The 13,900-nt window shown below is 44.6% G+C and overlaps 1 protein-coding gene across 5 annotated transcripts in view; it reads right to left on the bottom strand.

Moving 5' to 3' along the window:
- TMEM108 (transmembrane protein 108) overlaps nt 1-13,900 on the bottom strand; it is a 173,303-nt gene that overhangs the window by 16,001 nt on the left and 143,402 nt on the right. The window contains exon 1 of one of the 5 annotated variants that reach the window (XM_030009688.1): nt 2,155-2,593. The exons of the other annotated variants lie outside the window; for them this stretch is intronic. Coding sequence (XP_029865548.1) covers nt 2,155-2,167 — 13 coding nt within the window. The 5' untranslated portion in view covers nt 2,168-2,593. Of the gene's footprint in view, nt 1-2,154; nt 2,594-13,900 lie in introns of those variants that run through there. 5 annotated transcript variants of the gene reach the window in all.

The raw sequence follows: 13,900 nt of genomic DNA on the forward strand, positions 1-13,900 counted from the left end.
GAAGGGAATATTAAGTGCAAAATGAATTAACTCAAGGATGAAGCACAGCAGACAGCAGAGTGTACACAGAGGGTGCCGATGTGCATTTAGCCATAAAACCTCCTTCCTGACAACATGGTGCAATGGTTCAAATCTCAACAGGATCTCCCTGCAGTGATTCTTCCCATTGTACACTCACATAAGAAGTCTAGAAACAGCGTGTACAGTTGTGTACGTGAAGAAAATGAAGGAGTTCCTTTACAGCAATGTTTTAAAAGACTGTGGTTGATGTCCTCAGCGAGTCTCAGAAAAGTCCGGGATTAGGAATATTTTGCTTTCCCAGACTATGAGACCCGCAGGGTCCTACCATTTGGGAACATCCTCACGACCCTCTTATTTGCGTGTGGGAGGCAGAACTGCCGCTCTCCAAACCAGAAAAACAAAGGGATTCAGGGCCCAGCAGCTGACGTTCTTTGACTGTTTTATCCCAGGACCTTGGGACCCCCTGCTAGGAGCCAGGGTCCTGGCAGAGGACAACATGAAAAGGCTTCATTTAGGAGTTAATACCGCCTGCTGCTGCACGGGACACTTCATGAGCACTTCGAGAACAGCCTTTTTGCATGACATGGCAGAGCAGGCATGTGGCTGTCGAGTCAGCTCACGCGTTCAGCCTCCCTGGGGCACCCCCTTTAAACAACACAAACTTACGTAACTTCTGATCTAAAGCCCGTGGAAAGGTTCCCAATGACTTTAGCGGGCTTTGGACCAAGTCCTAATTGCCAGAGATACAGTGGAAACTTTTGAGCTGCACATTCACGTTCTCTGCAGCAAATGAATATGCACAACGAGCTCAGTCTGGCGTTTGACCCCTTCTGGCCTCTACTACCTCGGACCTTGCAGCAAGACAAACAGAGCTGCCCTGAGCAGTACTTGGCAAACACTTTTGCTCTAGGAAGCCAGGAAGAGCTTTTTGTGCAGAGGCCTACTGCTGGACTCATTGTTTCAGACCGCCATGGGCAGGGGAAGCAAAGGGAGCGTCCTACAAAGGACCCCTTATCTACAGACCTAGGGCTTGGGCGCACATGGGCACTGTACGCCATGCTGAAGCCTCTCCGTGCTTCTAACAGTTGTGACTTACTAATAGTGAGAGAAGGTTGTGCAAAACCAGTTCAAAGCAACAGCTTTCGTTATTGTTGTAACAAAAGCTTTCTTCGCGACACTATTAACTTCTCATGTGTCTCTAAGCAAACCTAAAACGTTACAGGGAGCAAAATGAATCTTTAATAGATGGAAACTGTGCAGAAAGTATATATTACTACTTTTGTTACGGTCATTTCTTTGTAATCTGTCAAAGCGATATGATTTTCACTCACAACAAAGCAGCCTTTGTACAAACAAAGAGTTAAGCAAATTTCATCTCTGTGATTGGTGGGAGAACTGAGAGAAGTAGGTTACTCTGCATAGAAAATTTCTCTTCCCTGCCTGTCCATCAGTGGCTGTCACGCCAGAACTCCCAGATATTAACTTACAAGTTATTGTCTGTTTTCCCTTGTAAGTATTAGGCAGGGTGATCAACCCCAACTTCAGTACACAAGCTATTTGGTAAAATGCAGGGAATGAGACACATGGAGTAACAGCTCTATTTGCAGTAACATAAAACAGCATCAGCAGAAGCTCTGGAAATCACATGTACAAACACAAATTAAGCAGTACCCGCTGACACTCCCTGTGCAACAACAGTAACGGTAGCTACAGTTTTCATGTGGCAAGATGTCCCGGTCCTTTAACGCTATAAAAACCTTGCAGAACACTATTACTGCCTCAAAGATGCACTTCCATCACAGACTTCAAGAGAGCGAGCCTGTGAATCAAAATTCATTTCTGGTCCTCCAGGGAGTTAAACAATGGGTGAGACAAATAGGACAGCGTCGTGTAGGCACAGAGCAGGCAGCTCGCAATCCATTCTCACACTGCACTAGAGACTCACAGACACTATGGGAATAGGTGCCGTAGAAATGCTTCAGATCCCCGATTCAGCTAAATATATACAGACATCCAAGCTGTTGAACCTTGTGAAAAGGCTTACTGACAATCTAGGACAACAGTAATTACTGAGAGGAGGGTAATAACAAGAAGGAGCCTGACTCTAGCTGCTTGTTCAAGGTAATCACTTACCTGAAAATATCATTTGGACTTGTCAGCAGACATCCTCACCTGCTCCCATCACACAGATTTGGAAGCTTCATCCCTCAGTAGAAAAAGGAAAACCACATCTTCTCCCTAACGAGGCAGCTGCTCGCAAGAGTTGCTGTTATTGTTGGAACTGGTTTGGAGGAATGAGGACAGAGACAGCCCAGGCAGGCGTGTCTTGCAGGGCTGTGCAGCGAGAGGGCTCGCTCCTTTATGGAGTACCTTTGCAACTGCAAGGCAAGATTACTTACTGAGCCAGTCCCCTTCTCTGCCAGCAGATCGAAGGGCTGCTTGGTATTCCAGCTTGGTTTCCCATCAAGTCCAGATACAGTTTGTCTGACACGGGTCTATTCAAATGCCAGAGGATTGCTGGCAGTTCTCGTTTTCTGGGAACAAAACAGCAACAAGCACCCCAGCTGCACGCCCTTGTGAGGCTGTTCAGTCCCTGTTTCAAGGCAGAGTGCCCTCCCTCCGACGCAGCGTTAGGCTTTTTGTGTGTTTATGGATTTTACAGATCTACCTCCTGCCTCTGTCCCTTCACCAGACTTTCCACTTCATTCAATTATGTCTAATGATATTAATATTCCTGTCAGAGGAAAATACAGGGAATGAAATAGTGATCTTCTTCTCTCCTTCTCCTTCCCTGGCATCGAAATGCATGTTCTATATTTTATTTTTTCACTCCTCAGTGGTGACTGGGCAATTTCTACTTTGTAACCATAAAGAAGTCCACAGATCCTGGGATTCCTAGAGTCATAATCCTGCCTCCCTTCTTCCATTTCTTCTTTTTTCTGTTTCTCTCTTTCTCTCTGGCACAGCTGGGTGTCTGGAAGAACACACTGCCCGAAGAGCACAAAAATGTGCCCTGTGCAGCCAGCTACCAATCCCTCAAAAGGCCCAGGGAAATGTTAAGAGAGCAACAAGTTGGGGGCTTCTTGAGAGCAGTGTAGGAATCCCCCAGGAGTCAGAGGGCAATCCCCATGACTCAGTCTTTGATTCAGAGTCTTTGTTGTATCCAGGGCTGCTGCAACAACCCGAGCAGTTAGTTTGTTATATGGGCTCCTCACAAAATTAATTCCTAATATTTTGCTAGAGAGAAAAGCCAGATCCTTCTTCTCTCTTACCATACCAGGTGAGAAGATCCTCTTTTTTTCAGGCCTTGGATACAAGCACGTTGCAGCCAGACTTCTTTTTTGACACCGTGGCCAAATCAGAAAGGAACGATGCTGTGACAACAGGTTTGGGATTCGGCAGCACTAACAGCTACAGGGCCTCCGACAGTGACCCCAGTGCTGATTTTCGGGGACTGAAGTCCCTATCAGGAAGGCTAGGCAGGTGCATATATTATATCACAAGTATATTTTACCCATAGTTACACAAGCTCTGTTTTCACAGCCATGATCATTTCATGGAGGACATGGAAAGGCAGAGTACAAATAATAATCTTAGATCTGTTTTTGCATTTTTGCACTCTCGTGCTGATGCTCCTTTTCTCCCTGCCATTTGCAGTTCACTTTTCACCCTTACTGTTTCCAGTCTGAAGGTTTTTCTAAATAAAGATATTTAGTGCATTATAAAAAAAAAAAAATTGGTCCTTACAAATATCAGCTTGTTTAGCAGTTTCTAGAACTCAGGGCTGATTAAGAACTTGCTGCTGAAAAAATGATTTAGCACGGAGCTGCAGCTGGCGTAACAAGAGAACCATGCCACGTATTTTAACCTTTGCTGGAGGATTCGCCACATCTGTAAGTAGTAACTCACCACAGATTTCTTCCCTGTGTGCTGTCATGGATGGAAACATACAGTTCAAAACTGCAGAGACCGTCGTTTGGAATTTCAGATGAAAACTCTTTATAAGGACAGAGGCTCTGTGCATCCTCATGTGCAAAACCACATGGAACAAATCAAAAATAATTTTAAAAGCACACAAGTGTGTCTTGGTCTGACAGCTCTCCCCTCACACAAAGCTTGTCCAGACCCGGCTTTGCGAAAGCACATCCCTTCCTTTCCAGCCTTTACTTGGCAGCAGTTTTTGTTGGCAGGATGCTGTTGCCAAGGGAGACAGAAAGGATGTGCAGCTGGCTTTTCTTTCACCTGCACTTAGTGCTGCTGATCCTATTTATGTTACTGCAGAACCTTTGGCTTCTAAGAGACCTACCATCAATGTCACCGGACCTTTTGAAGAGTTTTGACAATGACACAAATAGCTGTGGCCTCTGATGGAAAGCTTAAAATAGGATCTTGCCAAAGAGAGGGTGTAGTTGGTGTCATGGACGCTGACTCAAGCAAGGGTATCCATTTCACAAGCAGCAATAAGAAGGGGAAAAGGAGGATTCAAAGCCATCTTAAAAAGGTTTCTGACAACTCTCCAAAACAGTGAGTAACTTCAGATACGCAAAAGTTACATGCTTAGTCTAAGGTAGCTGTGGCTCTGGCAGGCAATCCACCCATCCACAGGTCGACTAGTACCCCAGCGAGGCTCCTCTCTTGCCATTAGTAAAAGAGGTCACATAGCGGATGATGAGCTTTAACTAGATGTCCAGCTTTCAGGTGATGAATATTAGGTGAGATGAATCCCACCTCGTATCCCTCTCTCTATTTAGATGCCATCATCATAAAGCAAACCAAGGATTTGTTTAGTAAAGTAAAGGGATAAAGAAAAGTGATGTTTGAAAAGGTGAAATGTAGTCTCTGTATTGCGATACTTTCCAGGAGAGGAAATCCCACTGCTTTGGAGATTCAGAACCAGTTTCTACCGAACACCAGACAACAAGCCTTAGAGAGCAACACTTCACTGGGCTGAAGAGTGGACTAGAGCAGGGCCTGGCAGCCTTTCCATGGTAATGCATTAGGAAGCATTTCTCTTTACCATATTAGAGGGTAAGTGGGCAAGCACTAATTCAGCTGAAGCTAGGAGCTGCTGCCTCCCAAAGAAACAGCAGGCTACCCATCATCTGCGCCTGACCCCTGCGAGGCAAGACGTCTGGCGCCTGCTGAACTGGAAAGCGGCAGGTAGCATGAGGAAGTAGGAGCTCCTTCTTCATGCATAAGCCTTTTTCCAAAAAATCACAGCTCCTAGACCTGCTGCACTCCTTTCAAAATCCTCCCACTTGCAGTTGGAGGTAACCAAGTCAGAGGCTTTTGATTCCAGCACCAGACGATATGTCTTTTCCAAACCTAATTTCTTCAGGACTAAGCCTCCAGCTCTAAGTAATTTACACCGACTTACCTATCAATCAAGGACACTTATTCTAGACTCAGGATACTCCTTCATTACAGCACAGTCATTTTTAGCTTGTCTTTTCTAAGGAAACATTTATAGGAACAAGTTGTCTATTCCTCTGTCTGTCTTTCCCAGTAACTTCTGATTCACGGCTGATTTCAAATATTTTAACACACTGTATGACAACTGGCAAGGAGGCAGAGCAGAGCACCCTACTTGTGGATCTCTCTGCTTCGACGATGCAGACCTTTTTTTCTCTACTTGCAAAAAGGTACAGAAATGTTGATACTGCAGGCCGGAAGGTATGTTACAGTTATGCATAGGCTGACTAACTTCTACAAACCCTGAAGGTATTTCAGTCATTTCATCTGTTCACTGAAAGTAATTTGGATGATCTATTACTTATGCCCCCTTCAAATAGATTATTACCTCCAAGTGCCTGGTTATCCTTGTGCTTGATCTCCAATGAGGGCTTGTAATGAGGAGCTTGTACTGATTTGTTATGTGAGCAAGTAACACACAAATAGAAAGTATTCTATTTACCTGAAGCAAAGCTTTACTCTGATTTTGTGGCCATTGCCCAGCTGAAGGAAAAGGGACACTGTGCCTCGGAGTGAGTAAATGGCAGCGGGGCAGGGCTTGTGTGGTTATTCACCATCTCATTTTATCATCTGGGCAAGTGAGAACCAAACGAGGTCAGGATCAAGGGAGTCAGCATTTCCAGTATGGGGGACTGGTTACTGGTTTGGGGGTACAAAGGGTCAGAACTGAATGGGATAATTCCCAAGGTGGAGTTGGGCTATAAAAGGCAGTGAGTTTCCATGTCCAGATTTTCTCCTGTGAGCACAGCCCGAGGAGGTAAGGTTACATATAAATCAGCCAGAAAGGCTGTAACGTGCTGCTCTTATTATCTACTGGATTATACAGGGCTAGCAAAGCCTCGGGAGTGGATGTAAGGTTGCTAGGGAAAGAAGTAAGTGAGCTGTTACTTTTCATTTCTGTTCATCCTTCCTACAGTCTAGCGACAGCTTTCTTTTGGCTTCTGGAACAAAAGTTTGTATTGCCTCTTAGCTGTCCTAAGTTGAACGTGGCTTCAGCTAAGGCTGATTTCAGAATAACCTGGATGTTCATCATGGCTCAGCTGCACTGAGCCACACGGGTGCTCCGTGAGCTACTTTTCAAGGAGATCTGCTGATGGGCGCCAGCAAAGCCCCTCCACAGCCTGCAAAAAATGGAGGTGCATGCCTGAAACTCTAGAGTGTCAGGAGTGCATGTTGCATTAGGACATACAAAGATAAAAGGGAATGATCAAATTCCCTTCTTGAAAATATCAGCTGCTCACTGCAGAGATGAAGAAAGGTTTTTTTGCTCCATTAGGTGAATTGCAAGATTGCACAGGTATTGAGCTATGGATTTTTTGCCATCCTTTGAAGCTGGGTATTGGTCTGGAAGGAATGGTGGTCCAACTTGGTGTCGTAAATTGTATGTTCTTCTAAGTAAGGTCACAGCAGTAGCTGGATATAATTTCTGCTAATGAGAGCAGGACTCTGCTACTTATATTTCACTCAGTGTTACTGCTCCTGAATTAGATTCAAGAGGTGGAGATATGCAATATCATACACAAAGAACATAAGGGTGAGATGACATGGTGATACAGCGGTACTTGATTAGTCAGGGGATCAGTAATTCAAGTGGAAATACATATGAAGTTAGGAGGAGGATCTCACTATAAAAATATGCTTTATCAACTCTGCGGTTCATTCACTTCTGCAAGCATATTTCTTATTCAGCACAAATGCAGTTACACAACAAAGTAAAATGTTTCACCTTTCTGTGTGGATGGTCTCTTTTTACATGTAAATTTGCATTTTTTTAAAAAAATTCTACTACCAATATGTGTGTGCTACTTCGGAATGTTATTTCAAACATCTGTCGGTCTTGCCTTTTCATAAGAACACATTGCATATCTGAAACATCATTTACATTCAATGGTTTAAGTGTTTATAGTGGACTTAGGTCATTAGAGTTTCATCCTGCCTTAAACGTGACAGGCTGGCACTGTCATATGTGCTTCTTTGCACCATCAACATAGAATCACTGTTTGGAATAATAGTAATAATGATGAGCATAACCCCTATCGCAGCATGATTTGCACAGTACTTTACAAATAAGATATTTTATTTGTCTCTGCTTTCTGGTTAAACCTGCCACTACTTACATCCAGGAGAGAATCTACTTCACCCATTCCTGAAATGTCATCACCTCCACACTTGATTTTATTTTGGAAGGGAATTGGACTGACAACCCTAACAACTTCTGATTATTCACAGAACAGCCCTTGTGAAGGGATTAAATGTACCAGCTTTTCCGTGTTGCCCTGTCAGCACACAGCCCTTCAGGGATCTTCTCTTGATGTGAAAGTTAGCTCAGCCTCAATGTTCATTCATCCTTGACTTCTGTTTCGTTAATACCAGTTATGTTGTTGGTGATACGACGTGGGCATCTTATCTCTCTCCTTCCCCCTCCAGCAGCTACACTGGGAGCCTCATTTTATTTCAGTCAGGCTGAAACACTACACAGTTCCCCAAGCATGGTACTTGCTCCTCAGCTACTGCTGGTGGGGGCTGGAGTCAGCAGGCAAACCAGAGAGCGGCTGTTCTCCTGCCTCTCCCCGCACCACCTCCCCTCCAGGAGCACAGCGGCTGTGCAGTGCTGCACAGCAACCCCGGACGGCTACCGAGGGCGAGCACCAAGCGCTCGGACACCCTGCCCGTACAGTAAACGTGCAGCCCGGTGTGCCCTGCTGAGAAAGTGTGGCGGGAGCAAAGTCCTGAGGCGCTTGTCCTAATGCTTTGCTGTGTGATGTGTCTCTAGCCCTGGGATCCGACCGCTCTGCTCTTGAAGGCTATTGATTTTTTCCCTGGTGGAAGTGCAGAAATGCCAGCCGTGTAAGGGGAACGTTCGATTTCTGGTAGTTGCAGTGCCTGCCTCCGTGGTAACGCCTGGCGTCACTGCACTGCCCTTAGTACGTGTGACTGCCTGGGTCCCAGGGAGGGCTTGAGATTTCCTGATGCATCGGCAAACAACTTCGAACGCAGCTGTGGGTTGTTGCCTCAGAAACGACGCAAGTGCAAACGTACCCAGTGGTGCCTTTGGAAAGACAAATCCATCTCTGAAATAGCTAATAACGTGTTTTTACTGCTTACACTGCTCTGATCCAAGCTTTCCTTGGTCTGAACTTAATTTATTAATATACAAAACATAACCTTGAAACTAGGGTGCAGCAGAGCTAATGACAAAGAAAGAACTTTCTGTTCAAGCGCTTTGAATGAACTACAATTAAACATCACTCTGGGTCCTCAACAGACAGATGCTGGAAGAGCTGTGTGGCAGTCAGATGTTACATTCCCATGAAATGCAATAATAATACTGACATAAGTGTCTTGTTGTCACACTTTTGCCTTATTACATTTTCCCTTTCCTCTCTCTCTCTTTTTAAGCATTCTCAGCTGTCATTGTACCCAAGCAGTAAAATTATTCCCACAGTAAAGTGCAATATCGGAAAGCAATTCTGTTTGGATACAGAGCACTAAGTGTGGCATATCAGCGTTAAAGCTGCAGGAGAACATTAGTCTTTGCATTAACATTAACTACCATGGCTAAGAGAATATATTAGCAACAGCCTTAGTAAAGGTCAGGACACTGAGAGGAAGGAATATCAAGAAGCATTATACGAAGGACATAATTTTAAGATAAAGTGCTGAGTTTCAGCCCCATTCAATATGAGTTGAAAGGACTGGATGGAAATAAATAATGGAAGGCTTGCTTGAGGGACCAATTCCAGGACCATTGATAGCAGTGTCAGGAAAAGTCCACTGGGACATATGGTGGCTTCTGCTGCACCGGTGTAAATCCAGGACAACTCCTCTGCAATTAGTAACATTATTCAGCATACAAATGACTCTGAGAGGAGAACATAGGAAACATTAAAGCAATGAGCAGAAGTAAAACATGGCTGTGAGCCTAAGACCAATGACCAAATGAGAAGTAGGAAATAATCTGAAGACTAATGGCCATTAAGAACTGGAAGGAGTAGTCAAAGGAACAGAGAAGCTCATCTTTTGTTCTCTTCAAATCTGGGTGCTGGGTGGGCCACCTGAAGCCATCACGACAGCTCAGCACAACCGCTGCTTGGGTGCTTAATCCCCCCCGCTACCTGGTTTGTTGGAAATCAGTGTTTCAGTCAAATAGGAGATTTAAATAAAACTCAAGTACTTGCATACCAAAGACATGGAAAACAGCTGCTTGGCCCAAGATTATTCACAAACAGTAACTCATATATAGTAGCTAAACACAAGTTATCTGGCACAAACCAAGGTCAGTGGCTGAAATGCCTAAGATAACAAGAAACCTGCCTAAGGTTGCATTTTGATGCAGTCAGAATCTGACTTCTCATTTTGGGCTCTGCCTCAGCAAGGCACTGGACCGAGAGCTGCTTCCATCTGATGTTGGTGGCATCACCCACGTGCCAGAAGCATCACACATGATCAACAACTGAGCTGGGACCAGGGTGGGAGCAGGCAGATAAAGCAGAGGGAGCAGCAAAATCAACATGTACCTCTGCTGTTCCAGGCCTAAAGCGCAGAAGATTTTTGAGGGGATGTACAGCATGCAGCTCTTTATGCAGATACATTACTCTCCCATTCTGCCGTGCTTATTTAGTGTATATCTATTCAAAAGTGCCCCTGCTGGGAGCTGTTCCTGCATGCTCATTCACTGTCAATTACATTGCCAGAAACACAGCAGCACCTACAGCAACGTTTCTATTGCATTACAAATATTTCCTTAAGATGACCTTGGGTCCGAGGTATTTATCAGGAGAGAAATAAAACAAAAGGAGGAAAAAATGACACAGCAACAATTTGCAACAATTTGTTTGTGAAGGTGGTGTGATTTGGGCTTGCAAATTACAGGCAAACACTTTGTACTTGCTATGGCAATATAAAGCATCTCTTCCTCAGAGCTCCATGTCAACTTCTGCCTCTGTCTAAATTAATGCTTCCAATTAGTCCTGTTTTATTGCGCATCCATCACAGGAGATTCACTGTTAGGGCTTTGAACAATACAAATCCATATACTGGTAATTATGAAAAAATACATTTAGCAAGACACAAATGTTTCATATTTATCAGCAGTGCCTTGGGCGCTTTACAGGTTTTTTTTCTGACACATTTTTAATTTCTACAGTCAGATTCATCTTTGGGTTTAGTAACTAACTGAAGTCAAAGGCTGTATAACTCTTTGCACTGGGCTCAGGCTTGGCTACTTCATTTTTTCAGCATGTCTCTTGAAAAATCATCTAGCTACCATGCATGTGTCCAAGGCAGTGACTGATCTTCCAAGCTACGTGGCACACACCATGTAAGGGGAAAAAAATATCCAGACTTTTTCCTTGAAATTACATCATATTACCTAACTTATCCAGTGCTGTTTCCAAACTTTCTCTCTTTTTATATGTAAAATCTTTGGCACATGTTAAAAATGTATGTGGAATAGCTTAGAAGGGACTGAAGAGATGACAAAAGGGAAGAATGTACTTAAGGCACGGACCAAAATTATGGTTCCCTAATAAGCCTGTGGTTTTAAGAGACACATAACTGTCACAATAATTATTTAACTGGGCTAAAACTTTTCAGGTTTGGAGTCAGTCCAGATGTGATCTTTCCAGAAGACAGGAGGAGAAGGAGCAGTGGAAGGCTAAGCCCTGAACCGAAGCAGAGGACGTGCTCCTCTCTGCTGGCTCACCAGGCTCTCGGGAGCAGTGGGACACAAACACTCTTTCACCACTGGAGCAGCCGCTCTTGGCACAGCATGATAAAAAAGTGAATACGATGACAACAATTCTTACGAGTTATTTTAAAAGCAATCCCTGAAAACAAAAGAAATGTTTATTTTTTAAAATGAAACATTATGTGGAATTGTTGGAAACCAAAACAACTGACACCAAGCTTCAATCTGAGCAGGAGATTTTCACTGATTCTTTATTGCCCAGTCACCTACAGAGTGGCCTGGAGGCATAGGGAGAGCACGACCTCCCTCGACAAGACCCTTCTGATATAAGAGGACTGTCTGCGTAGCACTGACTTAACAGCTCTGTCTCGCTGCCTATCACAGACCTTGCTGCGAGTGTGGGACAGGGACGAGGATGAAAGGGCAAGGGTGCAGCTGGGAAGCTCTGCCTCTTGGTTTCTGGAAGAGCAGCCAAAGAGACGTGCCCAAGGGCAGGCTGAGTCACTTCGCAGAGAGCTGCTCTGCTTCATTGCTGCTTGAAAGGGAAGCGTTTTAAATCTTGCTCCCTTGTGGCTCCAGAACAACAATGGTCTAGTGAGAAAGAGAGGGCATCACAAGCTCTGGGGCCAGGCCTCAGGTGCATGTAGCATCAGGGTTTTCCTACTTGCTGCCATGCAGGGCCTGGGAGAAAAATCGTGGGGAAATCTTAGCAGGGATGAAACCAGCAGGTTGCTGTAGAAATTGTTCTTTAAAATACTTTAAGTTTTAGTAAAGATTCAGATCTTTTTCTACAACAGGCTAAAGTTTGTCCTGTGTGATTCCCCAGAGGCTTTTTAACTCCAGAGCGTGTTAATTTTCCACAAAAGATGGAGGTAAAGAGCCCATGGATCACAGCTCTCCAGCCACACGGATGGATGGATGGTTGGACGGACGGACGGATGGATGGATGAAAAGGTTCATCTGGCTCTTCCTGCAGCAGGGTTTGTGGGGTGAGCAGGCCCCGCCTAGCCCTTCATTTTCGATTCCTGGCTCAGGCAACACGCACGCTTGACCATCTTGTAGGCACTTTAGAGCAACGGACCAGACCCTCAGCTCATGCGATTCGTCTCTCCCTAGTGAAACCCAAAAAGCACTGCCAACTTGGAGCCCTCCTGAGGCTGGCTCTGTACCTGGAAAGCTGCAACGGTAAGTGCACTCTATTTTTTATGACACACTTAAAGCCAGCAGCGCAGACCAAACCCTCCAAAGCTCCAGCCTCATCACCGCAGCACAGTTCGTTAACAGGATCATGCCAATGCGGGCTTCTCCCTACACCTCCCTCCTGAGACAGCGCTGTTGAGCTTCTAGCCTTAAACAAACACACTGATTGCGAGGGGGAGGAGGAAAGGGAGGACAGAAGGGGAAGGGAGAAATGGAATAATATTTTTAGATGGTAGGACAAAATAACCAATTGTAATCTCCATTTAAAAAAAAATGAATCACCCATTCATTCATTCACAGGCATGAATATGATCAAACTCACCCTCCACAGAATGAGAGTTGCTGATGGCAGTTATGCAAATCCATTCCTAGCAGACGCCTGGCAGTGTACATTTACATGTCTTTCCATGATGCATGTATGATTATGCTGAAGTCTTCTTGTCCAAAGATGAAATCTCCAGACTGACAAGCCATCCCTTCTGTGTCTCCACAGGTATAGGCACGCTACAGCAGCAGTTGTGGCGGAATAAGGCTGGGCATATCAGTATTATTTCTAATTAACATATACATATATATTTCTAGTTTGTTTTTTGTTCATCTTTTTATCGATAAACAGATTTGAAAAAGAATGCAATCTTCTATAGTTTAGGTCTAGGCTCCTCTTCCAGTAAACATATCAAGGTCTTTCATTTGTCAGAAGTTAGAAAAAAATATGGAGACAGGCTGCCCAAGAAAGACAGTACCATGGGTCAGATGGAGCGTGCTGAGGTGGTCTGAAGTGTCCATACAGCGTGGTCTCCACTGGGACAGGAGATATAAGTCCAGACTTGCAAGGCTTCTTGTTAGTCTCTATTACAGACCTTGGGCAAAATCGTCTCATATGGAGGCATCATCTCGACATATGGCAAAATCTCCTACCATGTATGCACAGCATACAGCTTATGAAGATAAAATCCATTTAAAAGGAAGCCTGCTCATGCAAAGCAAAGCCACAATCGCATTTGCTTAACTCTAAATATATGTCACGACAACTGAAGCTTAGCTCAGGCGTAAGAACTGACTGCTCTGACTCCAATTCACAAGCAGTAAAATCATCTTGAACTGAGTGGGTGAGAGCCCTGGTAGACACATCGACCTCAGCTAGACCCAGAGGGCCTTGCTGAGGCACACGGCTGTCGGACCAAGCAGAGAATTGCATCAAGAGATGTCAGGGGATGGCTGGGCCATTTGGGGAGGCTTCTTGTGATGGTTTAGGAGTAGGAAACTCCTACTATTTCATAACTGCTGTTCATCTGCAGTTTGCCTGATACAGCACGTGACAATCCGGTAACGAGCAGGGGCTGGAAAAATCCACTTTCTGTAAATACGCTATGGGTTTAAGGTGTTTTAACAAGTCTGTTCCCTTTAACCATTTAGAGCTTACAGTGATTTTTCTTGGGTCAAGCAGCTTATTTGAAGATGAAGGGGCAGATTTGGTGGAATTTTATGTGGAATTTATGTGGAATTTCACACAAGGGC

This window comes from Aquila chrysaetos, chromosome 3 (assembly GCF_900496995.4).
Source record: "Aquila chrysaetos chrysaetos chromosome 3, bAquChr1.4, whole genome shotgun sequence".
Lineage (NCBI taxonomy): Eukaryota > Metazoa > Chordata > Aves > Accipitriformes > Accipitridae > Aquila > Aquila chrysaetos.